The sequence below is a fragment of the Dendrobates tinctorius genome, unplaced genomic scaffold, assembly GCF_039654945.1.
Source record: "Dendrobates tinctorius isolate UK_male_01 unplaced genomic scaffold, ASM3965494v1 ptg000006l, whole genome shotgun sequence".
Classification (NCBI taxonomy): domain Eukaryota; kingdom Metazoa; phylum Chordata; class Amphibia; order Anura; family Dendrobatidae; genus Dendrobates; species Dendrobates tinctorius.
Window position 1 is genome coordinate 2956529 of NW_027361674.1, and position 27912 is coordinate 2984440.

Consider the following 27912-nt stretch of genomic DNA (forward strand, 5'->3'; position numbering starts at 1 on the left):
AGAGCCTTGTCAGCCACTCAGGCCATTTATGTAGTGACATTGGCAAACGTTAGTCCACCATCGCCGAAGCCGCTCTTAAATGGGGCTTTCCATTCTGGCTTATAGGGGTATAATCAAACGAAAAAAGCAATGCTTTTATGGATCCTTTTTTCTTTTTTAACCTCCATAGCTGCAGCAATGCCTCACTGCCCATCTCCACTGACCAAATGTGATGATGTCATGATCGCCAATCAACTAATTCCGCAGTGACCTCAGTGGTCAGGTGACTGGTGGGGTCATGACATCATCACCTCTGGCCTAAGCACCAGAGCTTGTATGTAGCCGTATTTAACCCCAACTGGACATCCAGGTGCAGGTATATGGAACCGGTTCAGGAGCAGCGATCCGAGCCTGCTCCGATCACTTCTGTTTAACCACCTCAATTTCACTGTCAGTCATCACTATAACATTTTTAAGTGGTGTGATTATTCCTGGGACGTGTAGTACCACAGCAGCACTGATATCCTACGTACTCCTGGTGGTGAGACTCTTTGGCAGATGGATTTGAAACGGAATACGGCCCCTCAATAAGCCACACGTCCGGTGGCAAATCGCTGGTAATGATCATTGCACTTGGGCTCTTGTATGACCCCCAGCAAATGGCGAGAGGATAATTGAGTCCACGGTTCTGTAATAAACCTCCCGGCCCATTTATCTTCTGCCTTCCAGTAATTGCACCCTGCAGCATTTGAGGCACTTATTAATAGGCCAATGCTTATGGAGCCGCTTCACCTTGTGCTTGTCCTCGCCAGCTTATTCCTTGTATGATGAGAAGATACAATGTTTTCCAATATAATCCTTGTATCAGTTTCTCACTATTTTTCCAAGGTCTCTACTTGCTGTCATGGTCTTGGGATCATTACACAGAGCTCGGGTAGTTACGGGACACAGTACATAGTAACATAGTTATTAAGGTTGAAGGGAGATTTAAGTCCATCTAGTTCAACCCATATCCTATCCTAACTTGCCCTAACATGTTGATCCAGAGGAAGGCAAAAAAAACCCATGTGGCAACAGTAAGCTTCACATTGGGGAAAAAAATTCCTTCCCGACTCCACATACGGCAATCAGACTAGCTCCCTGGATCAACGCAATATTAAGGAGACTAGTGTATATACCCTGTAATATTATACTTTTCAAGAAAGGCATCCAGTCCCCTCTTAAATTTTAGTAGTGAATCACTCATTACAACATCATATGGCAGAGAGGTCCATAGTCTCACTGGTCTTACAGTAAAGAATCCGCGTCTGTGAGTATGCTTAAACCTTCTTTCCTCCAGACGTAGTGGATGCCCCCTTGTCCCCGTCACAGGTCTAAGAGTAAAAAGATCATTAGAAAGGTCTTTGTATTGTCCCCGCATATATTTATACATTGTAATAAGATCACCCCTAAGCCTTCGATTCTCCAAACTAAATAACCCCAAGTGTAATAACCTCTCTTGGTATTGCAGACTCCCTAGTTCCCTAATAACCTTGGTCGCTCTTCTCTGCACCCGCTCCAGTTCAGCTATGTCTTTCTTATACACCGGAGACCAGAACTGTACACAGTATTCTAAGTGTGGTCGCACTAGTGACTTATATAGAGGTAAAATTAGGTTCTCCTCATGAGCATCTATGCCTCTTTTAATGCATCCCATTATTTTATTTGCCTTTGCAGCAGCTACTTGACTCTGGCCACTAAATGTGAGTTTGTCGTCCACCCATACACCCAGGTCTTTTTCAGTGACTGTTTTGCCCAGTGTTTTACAATTAAGCACATAATTATACAACTTGTTCGTTCTACCCAAGTGCATGACCTTACATTTATCCCCATTATAGCTCATTTGCCATTTATCAGCCCAAGCTTCTAGTTTACATAAATCCTCCTGTAATATAAAATTGTCCTCCTCTGTATTAATTACCCTGCAGAGTTTAGTGTCATCTGCAAATATTTAAATTCTACTCTCTATGCCCCCTACAAGGTCATTAATAAATATGTTAAAAAGAAGCGGGCCCATAACTGACCCCTGTGGTACCCCACTGCTAACCGTGACCCAGTCCGAGTGTGCTCCATTGATAACCACCCTTTGTTTCCTATCCCTGAGCCAGCTCTTAACCCACCTACTGACTTGTAGATCTCTCCCTGCCAGGCGCAGCTTTCATCCTTACAATACAGGTTTCTATTCCATGATGGTAATATCGGAGATCTTGAAAGCTGCGAGGATTTAATACAAAAAATATATTGGAAAAGTGTAACTTTTTTTTTTTTTTTTTACTCTTTGGGGTTACACTAAAAGCTCTTATTTCCATATTGTGAAGTGATGACATTATTGGGGCCCCTTGATCAGTGTCACATCATTTTATGATCAGACTGGGTCCGATCTGAGAGTGAAAAGGCTGCAGAGCACTTTTACCTAGACAGCAGTGCCCAGGGCCACCAAAATTATCACAAATTAATCCATTTTGATGGAGAGTGTTCAAATATATATTCCACTATTGGATTCCATCTGCTGGGCTGGAAATGGGAAACCAGATTTGGGACATTTCTGGGGGGAGCTTCAGATATGGTTTTTGTTTTAATCGCGGGCAGGGTCCGCTGTGTACGATGGGCCGGGGTCTCGCACATTTGAGTTTCCTGGATTTTGCTGTGTTTTCTCTTCTTCTGCTCCTCGTCCCCATCCTGCCCCATGTTCCTTGCTCAGACTCCCTGTGGATTTGCTTTGCAGCAATTTTTGCCGTAGATTTTGCATTGCAATGAGATCTGCACTGTTTTTCGCACCTTTTGCCCCTGATTTTGCTGCTGTGGACCCTTGTCCTGTGTGGACAGACCCTAATGCAAGCGGCAGACAATCCCTGGGGAACTTTGGAATGCAGACCACCTTTCTCTGTTCCCCCACCATTACCCGAGGACGCGGCATGTCAGGGGTTACTTTTATCGTTTCTCTCTTGTGATTTTTGCATCTTTCTATATGATTTTGAGTCACAGCTCTGTAGTTGTAATGGCAGCTCCCACCCGTCGCCTACACGCAGGGAGCAGCTGATCAGATCCGAAAACACAGCTGTGTCTAATGCTGGATATATCGGTGGTCTGTGGATTCGGGCGGGTGTAAAAGCGGAATCCAAACCTTGTTCTGCAGGAGCCTGATAATAGACCCCGGTATAATTTGCTCGCCTGATATAAGGCTCAGAGCCATCCTGGGCAGACGACGTCGTATGCACCTTTCTTTTATTATAATGTGACCTTGCTGATCTCTTATTAACCAGTTTTCATGAATATTTTTTATTTCTTCTGCAGCTAGAGAGGCGGCCTGTAAGCCGCATATTATTATAATATTTTGCATCAAGTCTGCAAATTTAAAGGGATTTTCCAGTTTGTTCAGCAAAGCTCAACAGCCATGAAATTAGAAGTCACTGTTATATTGTATTCAGATGTCATGAATGGATATTGATGTTTTACAAAGTGATGGCATATCCTTTCCACTTTTTATGAGCAGAGAAGTGCGACCTCCAGAAATCCTGTCTCCTCCTGAAAATGGAGTGGCAGCTTTGTTTAATCAGAACTGTGTCTTATTTAATGTCTTTTTTTTTTTTTTTTTCCAGGGGCGCCCTCTCTGCAGGGGTCCTGACTGTGGTTCGCTTGAACATGAAGTGGGGGGGGTAAGAGAGGGGAAGGCACCTGGCTGCAGTTCCCCAGGTGCAGCGGAGGGGCTTCCAACTGCGGATTCCCAGGCACAGCGGAGGGGCTCCCGGCTGCGGTTCCCCAGGCGCAGCGGAGGGGTTCCCGACTGCGGTTCCCCAGGTGCATCGGAGGGGCTCCCAGCTATGGTTCCCCAGGCGCAGCGGAGGGGCTCCCAGCTATGGTTCCCCAGGCGCTGCGGAGGGGCGCCCGGTTGCAGTTCCCCAGGCGCTGCGGAGGGGCACGCGGCTGCGGTTCCCCAGGCGCAGCGGAGGGGTTCCCGGCTGCGGTTCCCCAGGCGCAGCGGAGGGGTTCCCGGCTGCGGTTCCCCAGGCGCAGCGGAGGGGTTCCCGGCTGCGGTTCCCCAGGCGCAGCGGAGGGGTTCCCGGCTGCGGTTCCCCAGGCGCAGCGGAACCGCAGGCGCAGCAGAGGGGCTTCCGGCTGCGGTTCCCCAGGCGCAGCGGAGACGCTTCCGGCTGCGGTTCCCCAGGCGCAGCGGAGGGGCTTCCGGCTGCGGTTCCCCAGGCGCAGCGGAGGGGCTCCCGGCTGCGGTTCCCTAGGCGCAGCGGAGGGGCTCCCAGCTATGGTTCCCCAGGTGCTGCGGAGGGGCGCCCGGTTGCAGTTCCCCAGGCGCAGAGGAGGGGCTCCCAGCTATGGTTTCCCAGGCGCTGCGGAGGGGCGCCCGGCTGCGGTTCCCCAGGCACAGTGGACGGGCGCCCGGCTGCAAATTTGTATGTTATTTTTAATAAGATGAAGGATGAGACCCGCAGGTAACACTAATCTGTTTGTACCAGTCAAAATGGAGGTCACAATTTTTTATTTTTAACTTGCTAAGTCGACTGTAAACTGTGAAGTCATTTTTTGCTAAATGTGTCAGTGCAGGGGATTAAGCGTTTTAGTGGGATAAGTGATCTGTTCGCAGCAGGCGGGATCCTCACATCACCGACATATGTTGCGCTGCTTCACCTTCTTATCCTTTTAACCCACTGCTCAGAATCATGGCTATGGAAACGATTCATTTATCGTCTTCTCTGAGCTGATGAGATTCTTCTTTAGTCCGGAATTGTTAATTTACCCACCTGCTCTACTCTGTCTTCATTGGTTTGATTACTCCAGGCAGAGAATTTAAAGAGGCTGGCTTATGAGAAGAGCCCCTTTAAGGGTAAGCCTGCACATTAATAGACCAGTCTGCGCTTCCTTCCCCCTGACGCTGAGCTTTTATCACTGGGAGAAGCAGACGCTCAATATACATTACATGCCGGCCATTCAGCGCTTACAGAGCAATTCTCCATTTTTGGCATATAGAAAGGGGGTCCTGAGCGGAGTGCCCCCCTCTTTGTCCACATCCGCTAATAGGGCCATGGGCAGGAGTAGTTCTGCAGTTGAAAAGTTGTCCAATATTTTTTCTTCTTTTCCAAATGGCTTACAATTGTATAAAATAACATGAGTACTACTCTCTTTGCCAGTGCTTCCTGATACCCCACTGGCCTCAGTTCACCCATCTCTAGTGATGCTGTGATCACTGGCTAAAGGGATGAGCACATTGGCGTGCCGTCGCTGGCCGAGGGGATGAGCCCATTGGCGTGCCGTCGCTGGCCGAGGGGACGAGCTCATCATCATCATCATCATCATCCACGTCCTAAGTGATGTGCGACGGAGAACAAAGGAACCCTATGCTCTCCCTCCAGATATTCCCAGTGAAGCTGCAACTGAAGCTGTTTTTCCACATCGGAGTCCGGCACTCACTGCAGTCACCGTCCTCGTCTGCTGCAAAATGAGCCAAATTAATTCCTTGTTAATCTCATTAATTAGCTGTATTGTCAATTGCAAAAAAAACCTGGTGTGCGCTCCTTATGTCAGCAAGTGCCTGAGCCATTCCTGGCCTCCCGTATCCTGATGAGATCATAGCCCGGAGCTGGAATCTATAACGCTGCGTTGTTACAACTGCACATCTGCTTTCCATAGATTGGATATTTCCATGGAGAGCGCTGTCCATGTGTTCCTACAGATTAGCATCTAAATTCTAAAAAAAAAATCTGTATAGTGTTGGCTGACTAAGTCAGTAACAAAGCCAGCCCCCTTGTCAGTGCATCGGCTGTGTCAGAAGAGGGGGCTGGCTTGGTTGTTGAAATAAGCAGCGGCTCACAAAACGCTGGGCTATTTCAACTAGATTAGTAACTTTTTTAACCTGCGGCTAAGCGCTAGTGGTCAATCTGGCCAGAGCGCAACGGTTGGCCTCCCCTCATCCTTCACCCCCCGGATTCTCGTTGCTCCACACTGGTCTACAGGCTTGCTCTTTAGGTAGGGCCAGGTGGGGTGAGGGGTGACCGCTGTGGCCAATCAGCAGTCCTGTTCTCTCTGACTTGAAATAAGTGATGTCTCTCCTTTCAAACGGAACGTGACCACTGCAGACAATCAGTTGTTGATTGACTAGCTGCAGTGGTCTCCTGATTTTTTTTTGATTTTTTTTTAATATATATATTTTGTTCCCTCCTTCACTGGAAGAGGAAGTCAGAAGATGGTCGGGCACACCTGTCCGTGGGGGTCCAGTAAATAGCAATGTGTTTGTATATCACTCCAGCAGCTGAGTGTGTATGACTGGTGCTGGGAAGAAGCTTAGCACGCGTCGCTTCACCTTATACAATCGGCTTCGTCTCTTCCTCCCCTTCCAAAATCACAAGTCCTATCGCAGTGATGGCTACTTGATGCCTCCGTGTCACCGAACTATCGGCCGTCTCCTATCTGCTCTCTTCATATCCTCCCACTTTAGACTGATGATTCTTGATGGGCCCCCTTGGACCATCACTGTCCAGAATGGTATATAACCCTGGCAGCTAAAGGGTTACTGGCTTATGGGACGAATATTCTGCTGCCATTTCTCATAGAAATCTACGTAAGTTTTTATTTTAATATTGCTTCTCCTGGTCTGGACTCACATTGGCACCGATGGCTTGTACGTCCACACAGCGCGGCCGGGATGGCACCACTGACCCGCCAGGATATGTGTGTGTTAGAGGTGTTATCAGTCATGGTACAGGAGGAGGAGGTGAGCTGTGACATCACCTATTGTGAATGGTGGATCCTGTGTTATCTACTGTATATAGAGGTGTGATCAGTCATTGTACAGGAGGAAGAGGAGGTAAGCTGTGACATCACCTATTGTGTATGGTGGATCCTGGGTTATCTACTGAATATAGAGGTGTTATCAGTCATCATACAGGAGGAGGAGGTGAGCTGTGACATCACCTATTGTGAATGGTCGATCTTGTGTTATCTACTGTATATAGAGGCGTTCTCTCTGAGACACTGCTCAGAAGTATTCTCTGCAGAGCAGGATGTGTGAGCTTAGTGTTGACTCTAGTGGCCAGTATACACATTGTAAGATTTTCTTTATATTTATCACATTCACATCAGGTTTATATGTTAATGTAATTTCCCTTTAAATGATTGGGGATCTGTGATGTTGCCGTCACTGCCGCTCGCGTTATGTCCTGAAGCCATTTTGTGAAAATAATGGATGTAGGATCTGTAACAGCAAATTTATAGTATTTATTCCAGAATTCTTAGATTCTTCTTATTAAACCTACCAAATCCGTTAATCGAATCCTTTCTACATCTCATGGCTTTTTCTGTCAGAAAAATCCCATTGAAAATCAATTAATTGAAGCAGAATAAGGAGGAAGACTTGTCACCTCAGGGCTCTCCTAATTTCTGAGTGCAGAAGGGCATGGAGCTGGATGTGCTCCGGTCTGGCGGGTCACTGGCATTCTTTGCCTCGAAGACGGAGCGGAGGCATCCCAGGGCATGGAGCTGGATGTGCTCCGGTCTGGCGGGTCACTGTCATTCTTTGTCTCAAAGACGGAGCAGAGGCATCGCAGGGCATGGAGCTGGATGTGCTCCGGTCTGGCGGGTCACTGGCATTCTTTGCCTCGAAGACGGAGCGGAGGCATCCCAGGGCATGGAGCTGGATGTGCTCCGGTCTGGCGGGTCACTGTCATTCTTTGTCTCAAAGACGGAGCGGAGGCATCGCAGGGCATGGAGCTGGATGTGCTCCAGTCTGGCGGGTCACTGTCATTCTTTGCCTCGTAGACGGAGCGGAGGCATCGCAGGGCATGGAGCTGGATGTGCTCCAGTCTGGCGGGTCACTGGCATTCTTTGCCTCGTAGACGGAGCGGAGGCATCCCAGGGCATGGAGCTGGATGTGCTCCAGTCTGGCGGGTCACTGTCATTCTTTGCCTCGTAGACGGAGCGGAGGCATCGCAGGGCATGGAGCTGGATGTGCTCCGGTCTGGCGGGTCACTGTCATTCTTTGCCTCGAAGACGGAGCGGAGACATCGCCTTCTTACTGACATATAGAAATGTGTAATACATTTTATATTACTCTCAGTCTTCTGTGGTTTCATCTGTGTGGGCAGCAGCGAGAGTTTTCTACAAAGGAGGAAAATACATTTTTGTCAAATTATTCACTAGAAGAAGCTCGAAAAAGAGAAAAATATCCAAACAAACCAAAATAAAAACCCAGCACCACATCTGTCTACATACAGTGGTGCAACTTGAAGCTTGTGGGCCCCAGGTAGCAGCCCACCCCATAACTATCAAAGGTCTTTAAAGAATAGCCATGTTCTTTTTTTTTTTTTTTTTTTTCTTTTTTTTTTTTTTTCCATCAATAGTGCTTATGAAAATACGAAACTCTGTAATATGTCTTATTAGAGAAATCTGCTTCTTCCACTTTCAGTTATTGGGTCAAATCTGAACTCTGAAGACACAAATTCCCCATTACTGAGATAGGAGATGACGACACTTGGTGCTTTTGAAATTCTATGGAGGATGGAGGCGCTAGAGGCAGAAACAGACATTCTCCAGGGGCTAAGTTGCTGGTGTCGGGCACCGAGAGGCCGGGCCGATGGTGTCTGCCGCCAAGGGGTCCAGGCTGATGGTGACGGCCCAGGAGACCTGACTGCTCTTTCGGGACTATCAGCCTGTGAAGACATATCTGCCATCTCGTTCACGTTGGCAGCACATCGCGCCATGTGAACAGGGACTGAGCTGCTAATAATATGCACTGTACATTGTTGGCGGTCATGGGTCCCCTCGGTTGTCCGCTCCAGAAACTCTTTTAATCGGGTTCATTTTCTCTCTGTTTTTGTGCCTGATCTGGGTCACAGCAACTTATACAAGGTCTTGACGTGTTTTTCGGCAGCGGCGCAAAGCTGTGATGTTTTAAACAGTAATTTCTTTGATTAATTCATCTACAAATCTGAGGATTAGACTTTGATCAGAAGCTGCCACTAACCAATGTGGAATTGTCCGAGCCTTTGGCGGCCCTTTTATAAAACCTCCTGAAGCCGATAAGTGTTGAAAGGAGGAAAACAAAAAGTGGCACCTCCTAGACACCAGGTGACGCTTGTGAACCTTTTCATCTTGCGGTACCTGATGATCAAATATTACATAATTATTATTTATGTTTTCTTTTTTTATAAAGAGGCAAAAATGAAGGCAAAGCTGATTTATGGCCTCCTTTATCATGCACTGGCTGTCTGCGGATGTAGAATAGTTATTAGGTGCCTCCATATTTATGAAGAATGAAGCCATGCGTAGAATTACAGAGCTCTGTAAGCTCCGCGCGGCTTTCCCCCATCTGCTCGGCCGCTAAGTTATTCCTTTCTTGGGTTTGTTTTGTATAGGATTCTAATTATCTTCTAGCAATAGATGTCGGAGCTGCAGATTTATGGCGGCGCTGCCCGAGAAAAGTAATCAAGCCACGCTGGCTTCGTTATATTTACAGGACGTGCCGCGACAAAGCTGAGCATGTGATGATGGCATTGTTTAAAGGAAGAGGCCTCGGGAATGCCGGCCTCGTATTTGCCGTTACAATAGGGTTTCTACATTGTAACCGCGAGTGTCTATACCGATTATCACATGTCTGACAAATATTACCCATGTGCTTTACTCGCGCTCCCCAGGTCCGGCGCTGGGTCTCCACCGACGCTCTCATTGTGTGTTACTACTTGCATTGCTGATGTCGCTGCAGTCAATTACTGAGCTCCAACGGCTCTGCCTGAGTAGGCTGTATGACCCGCTGAACTCATTGATTGGCTGCAGCGGGTTTTTGTCGTCATTTTCTGAGACTCGTAACTTTTAATTATTCCATTGATGGTGTTGTCAGGACTTTTTTTTAGTAACGAGCTTTTGTTTTTATTGGTTCAATTTTGGGGTAGATAGAATGTTTTAGTCACTTTTTATTGCATTTTTTTTTGGGGGGGGGGGCAGTGAACAAAAAAAAGTACAATCCTGAACTTCCCCCCCCCCCCCCCCGTCCCCATTTACTAGTTCATTTTATATTTTTACAGATCAGAGAATTCCTGATGCGACAATCCCTAATATGTTGCTTACTTTTGGATGGGAAAAAGTAGGAAGGGAGGGAGTGATAGGTGACTCAAACGTTCATTTATATTTTAACTTTTTATTTTTTTTCCTCCCTGTAGGAGACTTGTACTTGCCAACGTTTGATCGCCTGTACTATATATTGCAGCCCTTCAGTATTCTACCAAGTGGCGGACTCTTCTAAGGAGAACGCGCCTCGTACACAGCAGTAGTAGGACTAATATATTTCAGGATAAGACTACCCCCATCCTTTTTTTGTGTTGCAGGTGGCAGAATCTGTTCCTTTTCTCCCTGTATCGAGCAAGTTCAGCGAACGTGTCTGGCTCTGGAAGAACACGGCTTCACAGAGATCAACACCCTGGAAATTCTCCTCCGGGTGTACGATGTACGGACAGTCAGTCTGCAAATCCCAGATTTCGGAAAAGCTGTAGAAGAAAAAGCAATGTCCGGGAGCAGCGATACATCCAAGCAAGGGTCCGCGTCCCAGCACGGCAATGCATTGTTCAAAAGTGGCGTTTCCCCAAGGGAAACCGTGGGTCACACCGGGTACCTGACCTTTGCCACCAAGGGTTTATTTTAAGCATTCTTGTAGGAAAAATAAAAAAACCTCCTAGTACGTTCTGTACTTGTCATTAGAAAACGCCATATATAGACTGACGGATGGAAAAATGCAACGGTACACAGCACATGGACGCCGGACTGGACGCTCGCCTCCTCTTCCAGGGACGATCCTCTCACAACATGCTTCTCCCTTTTTTTTCTTTTACAGTTTCTGAATAGTAAATTTAAGTTTTTTTGTTTCTTTTTATTATCCGTGTTTGATTGTAATTGTGGGAAGAGAACACAAAAGATTGTAAGTCTTCAGACATTGCCGTATTAAGGTTTGGGCATGCTCTGCCATAGGCAGCATTGTACTGCACTGCTGATGGCGGTAGTCTGTGTAGATTGTTTTTCCCCAGCATGGAAGATATAGATCCTTTGTATGCAGTGAAGTGGGAGATGGCGTCTTCCTTTACAAAAGTTATAGACATGTACACCATGGACTGGGTATAATATAAGGAGAAATTGCTTCTGGATGAACTGGCTAGCAACTAAGGCTATACTATCCTGGTTTTACCCACTAGTGGATATTGTTATAGGACCCATCATTAACCAGAAATGGTGTAAATGCTGCTGTTCTTCTGAATCCGGGAATATTTTTCTTTTGTTTCTATGCCTCTCCATTCCCAAGATATAGCCTCTTCTCTGTGTATTAATATCTAGTCTTGTTAGCAAAGGGGCGTGGTGCACAAGAAGACGACAACAGAATTGTTGAGGACCACACCCACTTGGATAACAAGAAGCTTTATATACAGGGAAGAAGAGACCACATGTCAGGAATAGAGAGGCGCAGAAAAAAAAAGAAAAACATCACCGGATTCAGGGGAACAGCGACATTTACACGTAGTATAAAAAAAACCAAAAATTATATTTATGACAAGCGACAGGTCCTCTTTAACTTTGCCTACTAGTAGTGAGGATCATATCTTGGCAATGGAGAGACACAGAAACAAAATAAAAGATTGCTTATTTGGCAAGTGACAGGTTTTCTTTAACTCCATTAGCGCTTGTTCACATGTTGCGTGTTTACAGTACCAGCAAAATGAATGAGATTTCCAAAATCTCATGCATACACTGCTTATTTTTGTCTTGCAGATTTGATCCTTCAAAGCATTTTTTCACATCTGCAGTACGTCAAGTGTTTCCGTTTTTTTTTCACCCATTCACATGAAATTGGGACAAAAAAGGTATCAAAAACTTGCTTATTTTGCGCAGCATTTTTCCTTGCCAACAGTATACTTTGTGCACATAGCTTTGGGAGGCAAAACCTCAAAAATCCAATAAGGCTACAAATGCATATCCTGAGTTACTAGCTGGTCTGTCCAGGGCTAATTTATGAAATTAAGGAAAGAGAGCGCACATAGGGCGATAAAAGTGATTTTTTTTTGGGTGACATTACACGGTTAGTGCACTCACCTTTACAGGTTGTGAACAGTCACAACCCCTTGCAGAATGTAAGAGGAACCAGTGGTCACTGCAGACTCCTGTAGATACCAATGTCACAAAGGAGGAAGAAAAAGACCGGGTTTTTCAATATATCCGCGCTGACCACACCAAGGACAGAAATATTCTTCATAGCTTTATTGTGCCGACGCATTTCATGGCATATCTGCCACGAAACGCGTCGGCACAATAAAGCTATGAAGAATATTTCTGTCCTTGTGTGGTCAGCGCGGATACATTGAAAAACCCGGTCTTTTTCTTCCTCTTTTGTGACACAGGACTAATTTATCCTCAAGGGTGACCAATTTGTTAGGAAAGCCGAGTCACAAGAGCAACACAGATTCTGCGGAACAGCACCGGTTTCACCAGGTAAAAAAAATACTTAAATATTGCAAATGAAAGGTCCTTCTTAATGGGCACATGTCAGTCATTACATGTCTCACACTGGTAACGACCCCACTGGTAATGCTCTGGAGGCAGATTCTCGGGGAGATCTACGTCGGGCCCATGGATCTTAACAGCTCATTTACTTATTAAGAAAACGTGGATTTCTCGGGAATAAGATGCTGGATAACATTTATTTAAGTATCTTCTTTTTAAACTTTCTATGACCTGCGTGCCCATATAGACGGCTTAGGAGGGGTGATCCTGCTGACATTCCCTTTAAGCCTTCTTAGGCAGTAACATCTCTTCCTTCCCTCTAATAATACAGTGGCATCCCTTCGCTATTAATCACATCTGTTTATTTCTTCACCTCCCTAGCAGTCACAGCAGTCTCCCTCCCATCCAGTCTATTCACAGGATTCTCAAATTCCCCAGTATTTCCCCGTAGTGACTTGGATATTTGGCTTCGTAAAGCCCAATGTTGTGGATGTGACACCGCCCTATATATAACTACTCTCTCCCCGTCGCTACGATGATGGTTGTAGCTGCAGGCAGATCACTTAGTGTCTCCTTCCTTATTTAGTGACTAAAGCCAGGCCTTGCGCTATACTGTCATATGGCTGCGTTCCTGGGTGACTTTTCTCCATATTAGTATATATACGGCCGCACATTGCTGCTGGCAATGATGAGTAGACCTGAAATGCACAGGATTTCTCCAGCCTGGGAAAGGCACAGCACCAATGTACAGAGGGGAAATGTTTACTGCACGCCTGTTCTTTATAAGGACTGAGTGCACAGATAGTGGAGATATTACGCTAATCCTCTAATCTCAGAACATCTGCCCGCTTATCACCCGTAGTCCCTTTATGATCCGGACTTTGTGCAACCAGCAAGCTCTGCATGGACAGGCGCTGGATGGAGTGCAAATACAGGTAGAGAACTAGATCTATAGGTGCTGACCAATCTAACCATGAATGAGGCCCCCTGAGTCCACAGAGTGGCTGCTGCCCGGAGAAACAAGCCTGAGACCACAATTTTCAAATGAGGCCGGGACAAAACTGGGAAGTCACGCAGGTGGACACAGGCAGAAGAGGGTCCCTATGTCAGAGCAGTATTTGGGCCCTTTGCCCTTATGTATCTGTGACAGAAGTTCCTTGCTCCTTTGCAGTTTTCACTGATGTGTTTGCATCAAATAAAAAAAAAAAATCAAGTTTGCCAACTTGATTAAAGCCACAAATTGTATATTTTTTCCTGCTTTTAGCAGTTTAGTGCAAATGCAATAATTCGCATGTTTTGCGAAATGGAAAAAAAAAAAAAGCTCCAATACCAAAAAATTCTAAATGAAGCCACATTAAAAATGATAAAACAAAACAACAGAAGCCAACTTGAAAAAAGGTGCAAATTGTTTAATTAATTTGTTACAAATGAAAGTCATTAATTGAGATGAATTGCTGGCCCCAAAAAACAGGTGAAAATGCAATCATGAATTGGGCCCCACATCCCTATTGATAAATGAAACTCACAAATGCCTCTTAATTATATCTGTGTGTGCCATAAAAAATTTCTCTCAGCTCAAAAAGGCAACCTCAAGCAGGCTAGGTACTAACCATTCCATCAGGCAGATCCCCAGAAGAATAATACAATATCTCAATGGCACAAGTCATTACAAAAAATAGTGGTCAGGGGAAATGAACCTCCACCACCACTTGCATTAGCAACAAGAAAACGCCATCAACCATATAAACACTAAGAAAAAAAATGAGTCTAAATCCATGTGTAAAAGGATATATATCCCAATTATTTTATTAGATACATTACACATAGATAAATTGCATCACACATAAAAACATGATCAATGTATACTATTATAGCAGAGTGTAAAGCTGAGAGACCAAGGTGCAACACTAGTGCAGTATTTAGGACAGTAGGGTATATCACACTTATATAGAAACAGCCAGTGCCGCAATGTAAATGAGGCCCCACAGACAAAGACAGGTAGAGGTGTGAAAAAACCCCTAGTGAGGTGTACAATTGACCCAGTGATCCCTCCCCTATCCGTCAGTGGGTCATAACCCCAGTCAATAACTCTTACCCATGACTGTCACTAAACGTCCGCACGCTGTGCCCCGACGCGCGTTTCGCGTGGGCTTCCGGGGGCGGTTGCGATTTTAACTGTCTCCATGTCCTCCTTATATAACGCTGCCCCAGGTGTCCCCTAAGACCGCTCATTGCGGCGCATGCTTCCGGGTAAGAGACCGGGAGTGACGTCACATCCAGTGCTGCGATGACTGAGCGTGTCACAGGGAACCCTGCTAATGTAATTGACACGCACAGCTCATGGGTGAGCGCCACCGGGACTCACAGCCAGGTCACGTCCGTGAGCATGCGCACAAGCGGTTTTCATAATTCCGTACACCTCACCAGGGAGAAAGCTGTATCAGAAAGAAGAATAAAGTAACAATCCATAATCAATCTTATGCCTTCCACATATATGAAGATTCCTGCAGTTGTCCTAGTCAGAGAACATATAATAATAAATGTGGCAAAATATCATATATATGCAACAGTTATCATAAAGTGCTATAAATATAAAGTGACACGTGAAAATTATATTATAACCTGGCTATAATCCACCAGACTAGAAACAAGGTGACACTAAATATTATACAAAAGAAAAAATGTGAAAAAATACACAGTGAAAATTATATATGTTAAAATTATATTTCTCACACGGACACTGGTCATCCATAAGATCTTTGTGGTATTGCAAAAGATATCTCAAGAGAACTATATCCTCCGGAATAGAGAGAAATATATATAATAAAATTACAAAACATTAATTTTACAAAATTAATGTTTTGTAATTTTATTATATATTTTTCTCTCTATTCAGGAGGATATAGTTTTCTTTTTTCTTTTTGTATAATATTTAGTGTCTCCTTGTTTCTAGTATGGTGGATTGTAGCCAGGTTATAATATTATAATTTGCACGTGTCACTTTATATTTATAGCACTTTATGATAACTGTTGCATATATATGATATTTTGCCACATTTATTATTATATATATATGTTCTCTGGATAGGACAACTGCAGGAATCTTCATATATGTGGAAGGCATAAGATTGATTATGGATTGTTACTTTATTCTTTCTGATGCGGCTTTCTCCCTGGTGAGGTGTACGGCATTATGAAAACCTCTTGTGCGCATGCTCATGGACATGACCTGGCTGTGAGTCCCGGCGGCGCTCACTGATGAGCTGTGCGTGTCAATTACATTAGCAGGGTTCCCTGTGACACGCTCAGTCATTGCAGCGCCGGATGTGACGTCACTCCTGGTCTCTTACCCGGAAGCATGCGCCGCAATGAGCGGTCTTAGAGGACACCTGGGGCAGCGTTATATAAGGAGGACATGAGACAGTTAACATCGCAAACACCCCATGAAGAAGCCCACGCCAAACGCGCGTCGGGGCACAGCGTGCGGACGTTTAGTGACAGTCATGGGTAAAAGTTATTGACTGGGGTTATGACCCACTGATGGATAGGGGAGGGATCACTGGGTCAATGGTACACCTCACTAGGGGTTTTTTCACGCCTCTTCCTGTCTTTGTCTGTGGGGCCTCATTTACATTGCGGCACTGGCTGTTTCTATACAAGTGTGATATACCCTACTGCCCTAAATACTGCACTAGTGTTGCACCTTGGTGTCTCAGATTTACACTCTGCCATAATAGTATACATTGATCATGTTTTTATGTGTGATGTAATTTATCTATATGTAATGCATCTAATAAAATAATTGGGATATATATCCTTTTACACATGGATTTAGACTCCTTTTTTTCTTAGTGTTTATAAGATCCCCAGAAGAACCCTGGCCTTAACCACTATCTAGACTTGCTACTGGGCCCCCTGAGTTGTGTCCACGGAGTGGTTCCTGGCCGTAGCAGCGAGTCTCAGAAAAGAATGGTCAAATGGAAATGGATCATAATCAGGGGAGGCAGGAAACTGGGACAGGATCAGAAGACAAAGCTATAGCCAGTAGTATAACTAAAGGTCAGATACCTGACGGTCAAACAGGTGCAATAACAGATTAGGTCAAAGTACAAGCTGATCAAAATCGGGATACACATGAGATACAGCACCAGAGTTCAGGCAGTATCTGGAACTATTATACATTTATATAGCGCCATTTATTCCATGGAGCTTTACATGTGAAAAGTGGAAATATAGACATGTACAATAAATGTGCAAGACAAGGGACACACAAGTACAGAAGGAGAGAGGACCCTGCCCGTGAGGGTTCACAGTCTACAGGGATGGGTGAGGATACACTAGGAGAGGGTAGAGCTGGTTGTGCGGTGGTTCAGTAGACTGAGGATCATTGCAGGCTGTAGGCTTGTCGGAACAGGTGGGTCTTCAGGTTCTTCTTGAAGGTTTCCGTTGGTGAGAGTCTGATGTGTTGCGGCAGAGAGTTCCATAGTATGGGGGAAGCACGTGAGAAGTCTTGTATGCGGATGAGGGGGGAGTAGAGGAGATCTTGAGAGGATCGAAGGTTGCGTGCGGGTAGGTACCGGGAGACCTTGTCACAGATGTATGGAGGAGACAGGTTGTGGATGGCTTTGTATGTCATGGTTAGGGTTTTGAACTGGAGCCTCTGGACAATAGGATGCCAGTGAAGGGCCTGGCATAAGGGGGAGGCTGGGGAATAGTGGGGAGACAGGTGGATTAGTCAGGCAGCAGAGTGTAGGATGGACTGGTGTGGTGCCAGAGTGCTGAAGGGGAGGCCAGAGAGCAGGAGGTTGCAGTAGTTGAGGTGGGAGATAAGGGCGTGCACTAGTGTTTTTGTGGTTTCATGGTTGAGGAATGCGCGGATCTGGGAAATATTTTTGAGTTTGAGGCGGCACGAGGAGGTAAGGGCTTGGATATGTGGTTTGAAAGAGAGGGCAGAGTCGAGGATCACCCCAAGGCACCGAGCGTGCGGGACTTGGGAAAGCGAGCAGCCATTGACATTGATGGATAGGTCTGGTGGAGGGGTAGAATGAGATGGGGGGGAAAGATGATAAATTCTGTTTTGTCCATGTTCAGTTTGAGAAAGCAAGCAGAAAAGAAGACTGAAATAGCAGACAGACATTGTGGGATTTTGGTCAGTAAGGAGGTGAGGTCAGGTCCAGAAAGGTAGATCTGTGTGTCATCGGCGTAGAGGTGATACTGCAATCCGTGGGATTCTATGAGCTGTCCCAGGCCAAAGGTGTAGATGGAGAAGAGTAGGGGTTCTAGGACAGCCTTGAGGAACACCGACAGACGGGGCGAGGTGAGGTGTGTGAGAGGGAGACACTAAATGTTCGGTCTGTTAGGTATGATGAGATCCAGGATAGTTCCAAGTCTGTGATGCCAAGAGATGAGAGAATCTGTAGCAGGAGGGAATGGTCCATGGTGTTGAAGGCAGAAGACGGGTCCCAGGAGAAGGAGGACAGAGTAGTGTCGCTTGCTCTTGGCGGTTAGTAGGTCGTTAGTGACTTTAGTTAGGGCAGTTTCAGTGGAGTGATGCGGTCGGAAGCCAGATTGTAACCGGTCAAAGAGGGAACAGGAGGAGAGGTGGGAGGACAGTTCAAGATATACATGCTGTTCCAGTAGTTTTGAGGCATTAGGGAGAAGAGATATCGGGCAATAGACACAGAGGATGGGTCGAGGGAGGGCTTTTTGAGGATGGGTGTGATTGAGGCATGTTTGAAGGATGAGGGAAAGACACCATTTGTAAGTGAAAGCTTGAAGAGGTGAGTTGGGATGAAGACTGTGGCAAAGTTAGGGATGAGGTGGGATGGGAGCGGGTCAAGCGCACAAGTGGTGAGGTGTGAAATTCTGTCATGGTGAAGAAGCTGGCTTTGGAAGAACAGGGCTGAGTGGCTAAGTGGGGCATTGGGGGTTGCGGGTCAAAGCTTTCTCTGATCGAATCGGTCTTCTGCTTAACCCCTTCACCCCCAAGGGTGGTTTGCACGTTCATGACCGGGCCAATTTTTACAATTCTGACCACTGTACCTTTATGAGGTCATAACTCTGGAACGCTTCCATTGATCCCGGTGATTCTGACAATGTTTTCTCGTGACATATTGCACTTCATGTTAGTGGTAAAATTTCATTCAAATAACTTGCGTTTATTTGTGAAAAAAATGGAAATTTGGCAAAAATTTTGAAAATTTCGCAATTTTCCAACTTTGAATTTTTATGCCCTTAAATCACAGAGATACGGCACACAAAAAACTTGATAAGTAACATTTCCCACATGTTTACTTTACATCAGCACAATTTTGGAACCAAAATTTTTTTTTGTTAGGAAGTTATAAGGGTTAAAAGTTGACCAGCGATTTCTCATTTTTACAACAACATTTTATTTTTAGGACCACATCACATTTGACGCCACTTTGAGGGGTCTATATGATAGAAAATACCCAAAATTGACACCATTCTAAAAACTGAACCCCTTAAGGTGCTCAAAACCACATTCAAGAAGTTTATTAACCCATTAGGTGCGTCACAGGAATTTTTTTGAATATTTAAAAAGAAATGAACATCTAACTTTTTTTCACAAAAAAAATACTTCAGGTTCAATTTTTTTTATTTTACCAAGGGTAACAGGAGAAATTGGACTGCAAAAGTTATTGTGCAATTTGTCCTGAGTACGCTGATACCTGATTTGTGGGGGGGAACGACTGTTTCGGCGCATGGCAGAGCTCAGAATGGAAGGAGCGCCGTTTGACTTTTTCAATGCAAAATTGGCTGGAATTCAGATCGGACGCCATGTCACGTTTGGAGAGTCCCTGATGTACCTAAACAGTGGAAACCCCCTACAAGTGACCCCATTTTGGAAACTAGACCCCCCAAGGAACTTATCTAGATATGTGGTGAGAACTTTGAACCCACAAGGGCTTTACAGAAGTTTATAACGTACAGCGGTACAATTAAAAAATCATATTTTTTCCACAAAAATGATCTTTTCACCCCAATTTTTATTTTCCCAAGGGTAACAGGACCCTAAAAGTTATTGTGCAATTTGTCCTGAGTACGCTGATACCCCACATGTGGGGGTAAACCACTATTTGGGCGCATGGCAGAGCTCGGAAGGGAAGCAGCGCCATTTGACGTTTTTGGCTGGAATTGAGATCGGACACCATGTCGCGTTTGGAAAACTCCTGATGTACCAAAACAGTGGAAACCCCCCACAAATGACACCATTTTGGAAACTAGACCCCCTAAGGAACTTATCTAGATGTGTGGTGAGCACTTTGACCCCCCCAGTGCTTCACAGAAGTTTATAATGCCCGGGCGTGAAAATAAATAATTTGTATTTTTTCCACAAACATGATCTTTTAGTCACCATTTTTTTATTTTCCCAAGGGTACCAGGAGAAATTGGACCCCAAAAGTTGTTGTCCAATTTGTCCTGAGTATACGGATACCCCATATGTGGGAGAAAACTACTGTATGGGCACACGTCGGGGCTCGGAAGGGAAGTAGTGACGTTTTGGAATGCAGACTTTGATGGAATGGTCTGCGGGTGTCATGTTGCCTTTGGAGAGCCCCTAATGTACCTAAACAGTGGAAACCCCCCACAAATGACACCATTTTGTAAACTAGACCCCCCAAGGAACTTATCTAGATGTGTGGTGAGCACTTTGAACCCCCCAGTGCTTCACAGAAGTTTATAACGCCCGGGCGTGAAAATAAAAAAATCGTATTTTTTCCACAAACATGATCTTTTAGTCACCATTTTTTTATTTTCCCAAGGGTACCAGGAGAAATTGGACCCCAAAAGTTGTCCAATTTGTCCTGAGTATGCTGATACCCCATATGTGGGAGAAAATTACTGTATGGGCACACGTCGGGGATCGGAAGGGAAGTAGTGACGTTTTGGAATGCAGACTTTGATGGAATGGTCTGCGGGTGTCATGTTGCCTTTGGAGAGCCCCTAATGTACCTAAACAGTGGCAACCCCCCACAAATGACACCATTTTGTAAACTAGACCCCCCAAGGAACTTATCTAGATGTGTGGTGAGCACTTTGAACCCCCCAGTGCTTCACAGAAGTTTATAACGCCCGGGCGTGAAAATAAAAAATTCGTATTTTTTCCACAAACATGATCTTTTAGTCACCATTTTTTTATTTTCCCAAGGGTACCAGGAGAAATTGGACCCCAAAAGTTGTTGTCCAATTTGTCCTGAGTATGCTGATACCCCATATGTGGGAGAAAACTACTGTATGGGCACACGTCGGGGCTCGGAAGGGAAGTAGTGACGTTTTGGAATGCAGACTTTGATGGAATGGTCTGCGGGTGTCATGTTGCCTTTGGAGAGCCCCTAATGTACCTAAACAGTGGAAACCCCCCACAAATGACCCCATTTTGAAAACTAGACCCACTAAGGAACTTATCTAGATGTGAGGTGAGCACTTTGAACCCCCAAGGGCTTCACTGAAGTTTATAATGCCAGGGCATGAAAATAAAAAAATTGTATTTTTCCTGAAACATGATCAATTAGTCCCCAATTTTTTCATTTTCCCAAGGGTAACAGGAGAAATTGGACCCCCAAAAGTTGTTGTCCAATTTGGCCTGAGTACGCTGACGCCCCATATGTGGGAGAAAACTACTGTATGGACACACGTCGGGGCTCGGAAGGGAAGCAGTGACGTTTTGGAATGCAGACTTTGATGGAATGGTCTGCGGGTGTCATGTGCGTTTGGAGAGCCCCTGATGTTCCTAAACTATTGAAACTCCCCACAAGTGACCCCATTTTGGACACTAGACCCCCCACGGAACTTATCTAGATGTGTGGTGAGCACTTTGAACCCCCAAGTGCTTCACAGAAGTTTATAACACTCGGACGTGAAAATAAAAAAATCATTTTTTTCCACAAAAATGATATTTTTGCCCCCAATTTTTTATTTTCCTAACGTTAACAGGAGAAATTGGACCCCAAAAATTGTTTTGCAATTTGTCCTGGGTAGGCTGATACCCTACATGTGGGGGTAAAACACTGGGCGCATGGCAGAGCTTGGAAGGGAAGGAGCACCATTTGACTTTTTCAACTCAGAATTGGCTGGAATTGAGATCAGACGCCATGTTGCATTTGGAGAGCCCCTGATGTGCCCAAACAGTGGAAACCCCCAATTATAACTCCAACCCTAACCCCAACACACCCCTAACCCTAATCTGAGCCCTAACCCTAGCCCTAACCCTAGCCCTAACCCTAAGGCTGTGTGCACACGCTGCGGGTTTTGCTGCGGTTCCACAGCGGTTTTGGCTGCTGCGGACCCGCAGCAGTTTCTGCTGCGGTGTACAGTACCATGATTCCCTATGGGAATCAAAAACCGCAGTGCAGACGGTGCGGAATTTTCCGCGCGGATTATCTGCGGTTTTCAATCCGCAGAAAGAATTGACATGTCAATTCTTTCTGCGGATTCTCCTGCGGTTTGCCATCTCCTCTATTGAGGAGATGAAAAACCGCAGGACAAAACCGCAGAGCAATCCGCAGGTAAAACCGCAGGTCTTTTGACCTGCGGTTTCACCTGCGGATTTTACAAAATCCGCGCGGATGAATCCGCACCTAATCCGCAGCGTGTGCACACAGCCTTACCCTAATGGGAAAATGGAGATAAATACTTTTTTTTTAGTTTTATTATTTTTCCCTAACTAAAGGGGTGATAACGGGGGGTTTGACTTACTATTTATGGCGGTTTTTATGTTTGGCGGCTGTCACACGCTAAAAGACGCTTTTTATTGTAAAATAGTTTTTGCATCACCACATTTTGAGAGCTATAATTTTTCCGTATTTTGACCCACTGAGTCATGTGAGGTCTTATTTTTTACGGGACGAGTTGACGTTTTTATTGGTACCATTTTCGGGCACGTGACATTTTTTGATCGCTTTTTATTCCTATTTTTGGGACGCAGAATGAACAAAAACCAGCGTTTCATGAATTTCTTTTGGGGGGGTGCGTTTACACCGTTCCGCGTGCGGTAAAATTGATAAAGCGGTTTTATTCTTCGGGTCAGTACGGTTACAGCGATACCTCATTTAGGTCGTTTTTTTATGTTTTTGTCGGTTTTATGCAATGAAAACTATTTTATATAAAAAATAATTATTTTTGCATCGCTTTATTCTGTGAGCTGTAACTTTTATATTTTTTCGCTGATGATGCTGTGTGGCGGCTCGTTTTTTGCGGGACAAGATGACGTTTTCAGCGGTACCATGGATATTTATATGCGTCTTTTTGATCGCGCGTTATTACACTTTTTGTTTGGCGGTATGATAATAAATCATTATTTTTTGCTTCGTTTTTTATTTTTATTTTTTAAGGGGTTCGCTAAAAGGGTTAACTAATGGACAGTTTTATAGGGCGGGTCATTACGGACGCGGCGATACCTAATATGTGTACTTTTATTGTTTTGTTTTTTATTATTTCCAAAAAATGGATTTATTGAGGGAATTTTTTTTTTTTTTTCTAATTTATTTGGCGATTTTTTTTAATTTATTTTTACATTTTTTTTTTATTTTTTTTTTACTTTATTACATAGTCCCAGGTGGGACATCACTGTACTGTGACAGATCACTGATCTGTCACATCACAGATCACTGTGACAGATCAGCAATCTGTCACAGGCATTGAAGAAGACTTCCTCTTGCCTGCGCTTTGCAGGCACTGAGGAAGCCAGCTTCCTCAGGTCCCCGAAGGCCCCCGTCGCCATCTTGGATTCGGGGGCCTGGAGGATAGGAGCCCCCCGCAGCAGCGCTGCACATTGCGCTGCCGTGGGGGGCTCAGGGAAGCACGGAGGGAGCCCCCTCCCTGCCGATGCTTCCCTTTAACTCCCGGTACACCGCGATCATGTTTGATCGCGGTGTGCAAGGGGTTAACGTGTCGGGGGCGGTCCGTGACCGCCCCTGACACATAGTGCCGGGTGTCAGCTGTGATAATCAGCTGACACCCGGCCGTGATCAGCGGCGCTCACCACGTGGGCGCCACTGATCGCGGTAGACGTACTATCCCGTCCACGGTCATACGGGCCCGGGTACCGTGGACGGGATAGTACGTCGGATGTCAGGAAGGGGTTAAAGAAGGAGGCAAAGTCTTCAGCAGAAATGAGAGGAGATGGAGGAGGTGCTGAGGACGGAGTAGAGAGTTGAAAGTGTTGAAAAGCTGTTTAGGGTTGTGAGACAGTGAGGATATGAGGGATGCAAAGTAAGTTTGTTTTGCGGCAGAGAGTGTGTACTTGAAGCTGGCAAGGGACTGCTTGTATGTGTTGAAGTAATAGGTAGAACGGGTTCTCTTCCATCTCTGCTCAGAGGCCCTGGAGACCCGTCTCAGTTCTTTGGTCAGGCTGGTCAGCCAGGGCTGCCTGTTGATTGTACGAGTTTTGCTCTGCGTGAGGGGGGTGGCTGAATCAAGTTTTGTTGTTATTGTGGTGTTATAGAAGGTGGCAGCAGCATCTGTGTCATGAAGGGAAGCTGTGTCTGGGAGGGAGAAGGGACTCGAGAGTGATTGTAAATTGAGGTGTTTGAGATTTCTGCGAGGGTGAGCAAGTTTGTGGAGTGGGGGTTGCGCAGTAGGAGATGAGAGGCAAAAGAATGTCAGTAGGTTGTGGTCAGACAGGGGGAGGGGTGAGTTAGTGAGGGAACAGAGACGGGTGAAGATAAGGTCCAGCGTGTGACCATCTTTGTGAGTGGCCGCAGAGGACCATTGAGTGAGGCCAAAGGAGGCAGTCAGTGATAAAAGTTTAGAGGTAGCTGAGGTGGAAGTGTCAATGGGGATGTTGAAATCGCCCATGATGATGCTGGGGATGTCAGCAGAGAGGAAATGGAGTAGCCAGGTGGTGAAGTGGTCCAGAAAGGTGGCAATGGCTAGTTCTGGGGGGCGGTAGATGACAGCCAGTTGGAGGGGGAGTAGATGCAGGCGGAGTGCACCTCGAACGAGGGAAGAGTAGCGGAGGATGGAAGTTGAATTGGGGTAAAGGAGCAGGTATCAGACAGGAGCAAGCCAACTCCACCACGTTTGTTGTTGGCGCGAGTGGTGTAAGAGAGATGGAATCTGCCATAGGAAAGCGCAGCTGGAGAGGTTGTGTCAGAGGGAGTGAGCCAGATTTTAGTGATGGCAAGGAAGGAGAGTTTGTTGGTGATAAAGAGGTCATGGATAAACGATAGCTTCTTGCAGTAAGAGGACCAGGGGAGTGGGGGCTGGATGAATAGGTATGAGGTTATCATGGTTGCAAAAACGTGTAGAAGATCGTGGAAGGGTGTTAGAAATGAGTGTAGGAATGTGTTGAGGAGGGCCAGGATTTGGGAATACATCACCAGCAATGAGAAGTAATAGACCGAGCATTAGAAGGTGGGAGCAGGATAGGACATGATGTGGCCATGTGTGTCTGGGGATAAAGGATTGTATGTGGAGGAACAGTTCTGAGGAGAAGGTGAGGTGGCTGGGGAGGATGGAGGGGGAAATGAATAGTTCCTTACTGGGTGGGGGGATTACAGGAGATGTGACAAAATGGAGAAGTATGGGGGGGGAAGTGAGAAGAAACAGAAATGTTGTGGTGTTTATCTAATCCGTTACCTTATAGTCAAATTTCAGTCCAATTCTAGTCTAATTCAGAGTAGCGTAGTTAGAAATCTGTAATTAGAAATAGACAGACTGCATCTGGGCAGACATATGGCTCTCAGTATATCTGCGACTAAGAGGGGTCAGCTGTGAGAGGGGATGTTGGCGTAATTGCCCAGACCACATGTGCAGAGTTAACTAAAGGTGCTAAAAATCGGGGGAGAGATGGCATACTCAGAGGTAAGCATGGAGGACAGAAAAGGAATTAAATACATTATAGATACGAAAGGTAGGACATTCGATGTGTACCAGGGATAGTAAAAGACATTCACAGAACACACTCGAAAGCTGGGGACATTCAATGCGTACCGGTGGGAAGAGGAAAAACAGCTTGATTAGATGATGATGATAATATTGCAGGGTTGATGAGTGGCCAAATGCATTCTAGAATTCTAGTCTAATTCAGAGTAGTGTAATTAGAAATCTGTAATTTGAAATCTGTAATTTGAAATAGGCAGACTGCGTCTGGGCAGACGCATGGCTCTGAGTCTATCTGCGACTAAGAGGGGTCAGCTGTGAGAGGGGATGTAGTACTGCCCAGATTGGTTACAGTATGGAGCTGACTACATCTGTTGGACAGCACACACCCATTAGATCAATTTGTTGGCAGGATTTTTGTAGACTGGAAAACATCTATCATAAAACTTCACATATAGAAGACGTGGTGAATTGATTCCAACAACCAGACTGTGCCTATAGGATTACCATAAATATAATTGGCTAATATGAGCCATATATATGAGTGACCCTCTAACAGTGACCTGAGTGTAACCACTACAGCCACTTTTAGCATCTCTAGCTTAATAAATCTGCCCTCAGGTCTAATGGCACATTGCAAAAAGCTGAGTTATTCTTTGCACAAGGTACACAGGAAGAGTGGTGACAATCATTCTATAGTATCTTTGTTCGGGAATCAAAAGAGGCCGGAAAATTAGCATTGCTTTATTATTTCCCAGCTACGTTTCTGGAATAAAAAAGAAAGGCGATGACCAGGGTTATATAATGAGGAATGTAGAAGCCGGAACACATCAAATACAGGGCGGATGGAGATCTGGCTGCAAAAAGCTGGTTATGCAATAGAGAGAAGAGGCTTCACCTGACCTGGCACTGTGTTATATAAACCCGGATTATTATGCGCTGCGGTCATCCTCCCGCTGACCTCTCCTGGGGGAGAATCGCAGCATCCTTCCCAGCGCATATAAATCAGGAATTAAAAGGGACTTGGTGCACGGAGACTATGCTTGCAAAGAACAGAATGTATCTTGTTGGATAATTGCAAAATTATATTTCTGCATTGTTGGATGCAAGAAATTACAAGATTCACATCTGTGCTGGATACATTGTACAAATAGTGCACATAGTATTAAAAAAAAGGATACGTTCATGCAAAATCGTGTAGTAAGTATTTTGGCACATATGGCATGGAGGAAGGCAGGGGGCCACCACGGGGCCCTTTCACAGAGTATCACTTTTTCTTCTTTTGAAATTTTGCACTCTCAATGAAAAATCGACGCCTTTAAAATTTTGAAATGTGGCGCTGGAAAAGCATGGTATCAATACTGTTACGGATGAGTCGCCGAAGGAGGAAAAAACAAAAATAATAGCTAAGTCCAGAAAACCAGAGAAGTTGGCAGCTATCGGATTGCAGACCCCTGAACCTATCCACAACAACTAGCAGTAGCCATGGGGGGTTCCTATGGTGCCCTAGACCCCTCGATCACAGCCGGAGAACTAAATTAGCCTAAAGACAGAAAGGGGAAATCTAACCTGCCCCAGAGCAGACCCCAAAGCAATAGGCAGCCCCCAACATATAATGACTGTGAAGCAAGATGAAAAACACTAACACAGATAGAAAGATAGGTTGAGCAAATGATGGGGCCCAAGCTAACTAAATAGGACAGGATAGAAAAGCTGCTGTCTGCAATCCGCAAAAACCCTATCCAAAAATGTACCAACAGACTGATAGGAGAAACAGGCCCTGAAGTCGCTAGGCTTCAAAAGACTATATCAGCCCTCAGGTATATTCTGAAGACAGAGCCAGAGATCAACAGATAGAGACAAAAATGGAATTCAGCTCACCCCCGGCCGGGGATGGCTGAACTCCAAAAAAACAAGGCAAACAAAACCAGAACTAAAGTGTACAAAAGGCAGAGCAAAACTTAGCTTTGAGAAGCAGAAATCAGACTGGTCTCCAAGAATCCAGCAGGAAAATCACCGGCAAGGCAGCAGGGCGTCGGCTGCCTTATATCCAGTCATCAGTTCCTGTGACCCAGTCATCATCTACCTGCTCAGCTGTTTGGTAATCAGCCTTACTACCTTCCTTCGCCAGAAGAGGGAGTTCATCAGACCTCACTGGTGAAGGGAAAAATGAACTCACAACACAATACCATGAATGGCAAAGCAATTTTGGAACAAATCAAGCCAGAAATGTCACTGGAAGCAAGGATCACCAAGCTACGACTTGTCTACTTTGGACACATCATACGAGGACAGCAATCACTGTAGAAGGACATCATGGTCAGAAGAATAGAAGAAACAAGGCGTAGAGGAAGACCAGACACCCGATGGCTTGTTACTATCAAGATAACGGCGGAGAAGACCCTGGGGAACCTATCTAGGCTCTGCACAAGATCGGTCTTCCTATAGATCATTCATCCATCAAGTCGCCATGGCTCGAAAAGAAGAATTGGCGTCACTAGCGTCAAAGATCTGGGACAGCAGGCTTCTCACCCGGATCCTCGGTTCTCCAGGCGAGATCCACTT

At 45.4% G+C, this 27912-nt stretch overlaps 1 protein-coding gene across 2 annotated transcripts in view; it reads left to right on the top strand.

Annotated features, from left to right (window-relative positions):
- TRMT61A (tRNA methyltransferase 61A) overlaps positions 1–11658 on the top strand; it is a 32369-nt gene extending 20711 nt beyond the window's left edge. For both annotated transcript variants that reach the window (XM_073569938.1, XM_073569945.1), the window contains exon 4: positions 10344–11658. In XM_073569938.1, coding sequence (XP_073426039.1) covers positions 10344–10657 — 314 coding nt within the window. In that variant the 3' untranslated portion in view covers positions 10658–11658. The remainder of the gene's footprint in view (positions 1–10343) is intronic.
- Positions 11659–27912: the final 16254 nt, after the last annotated feature.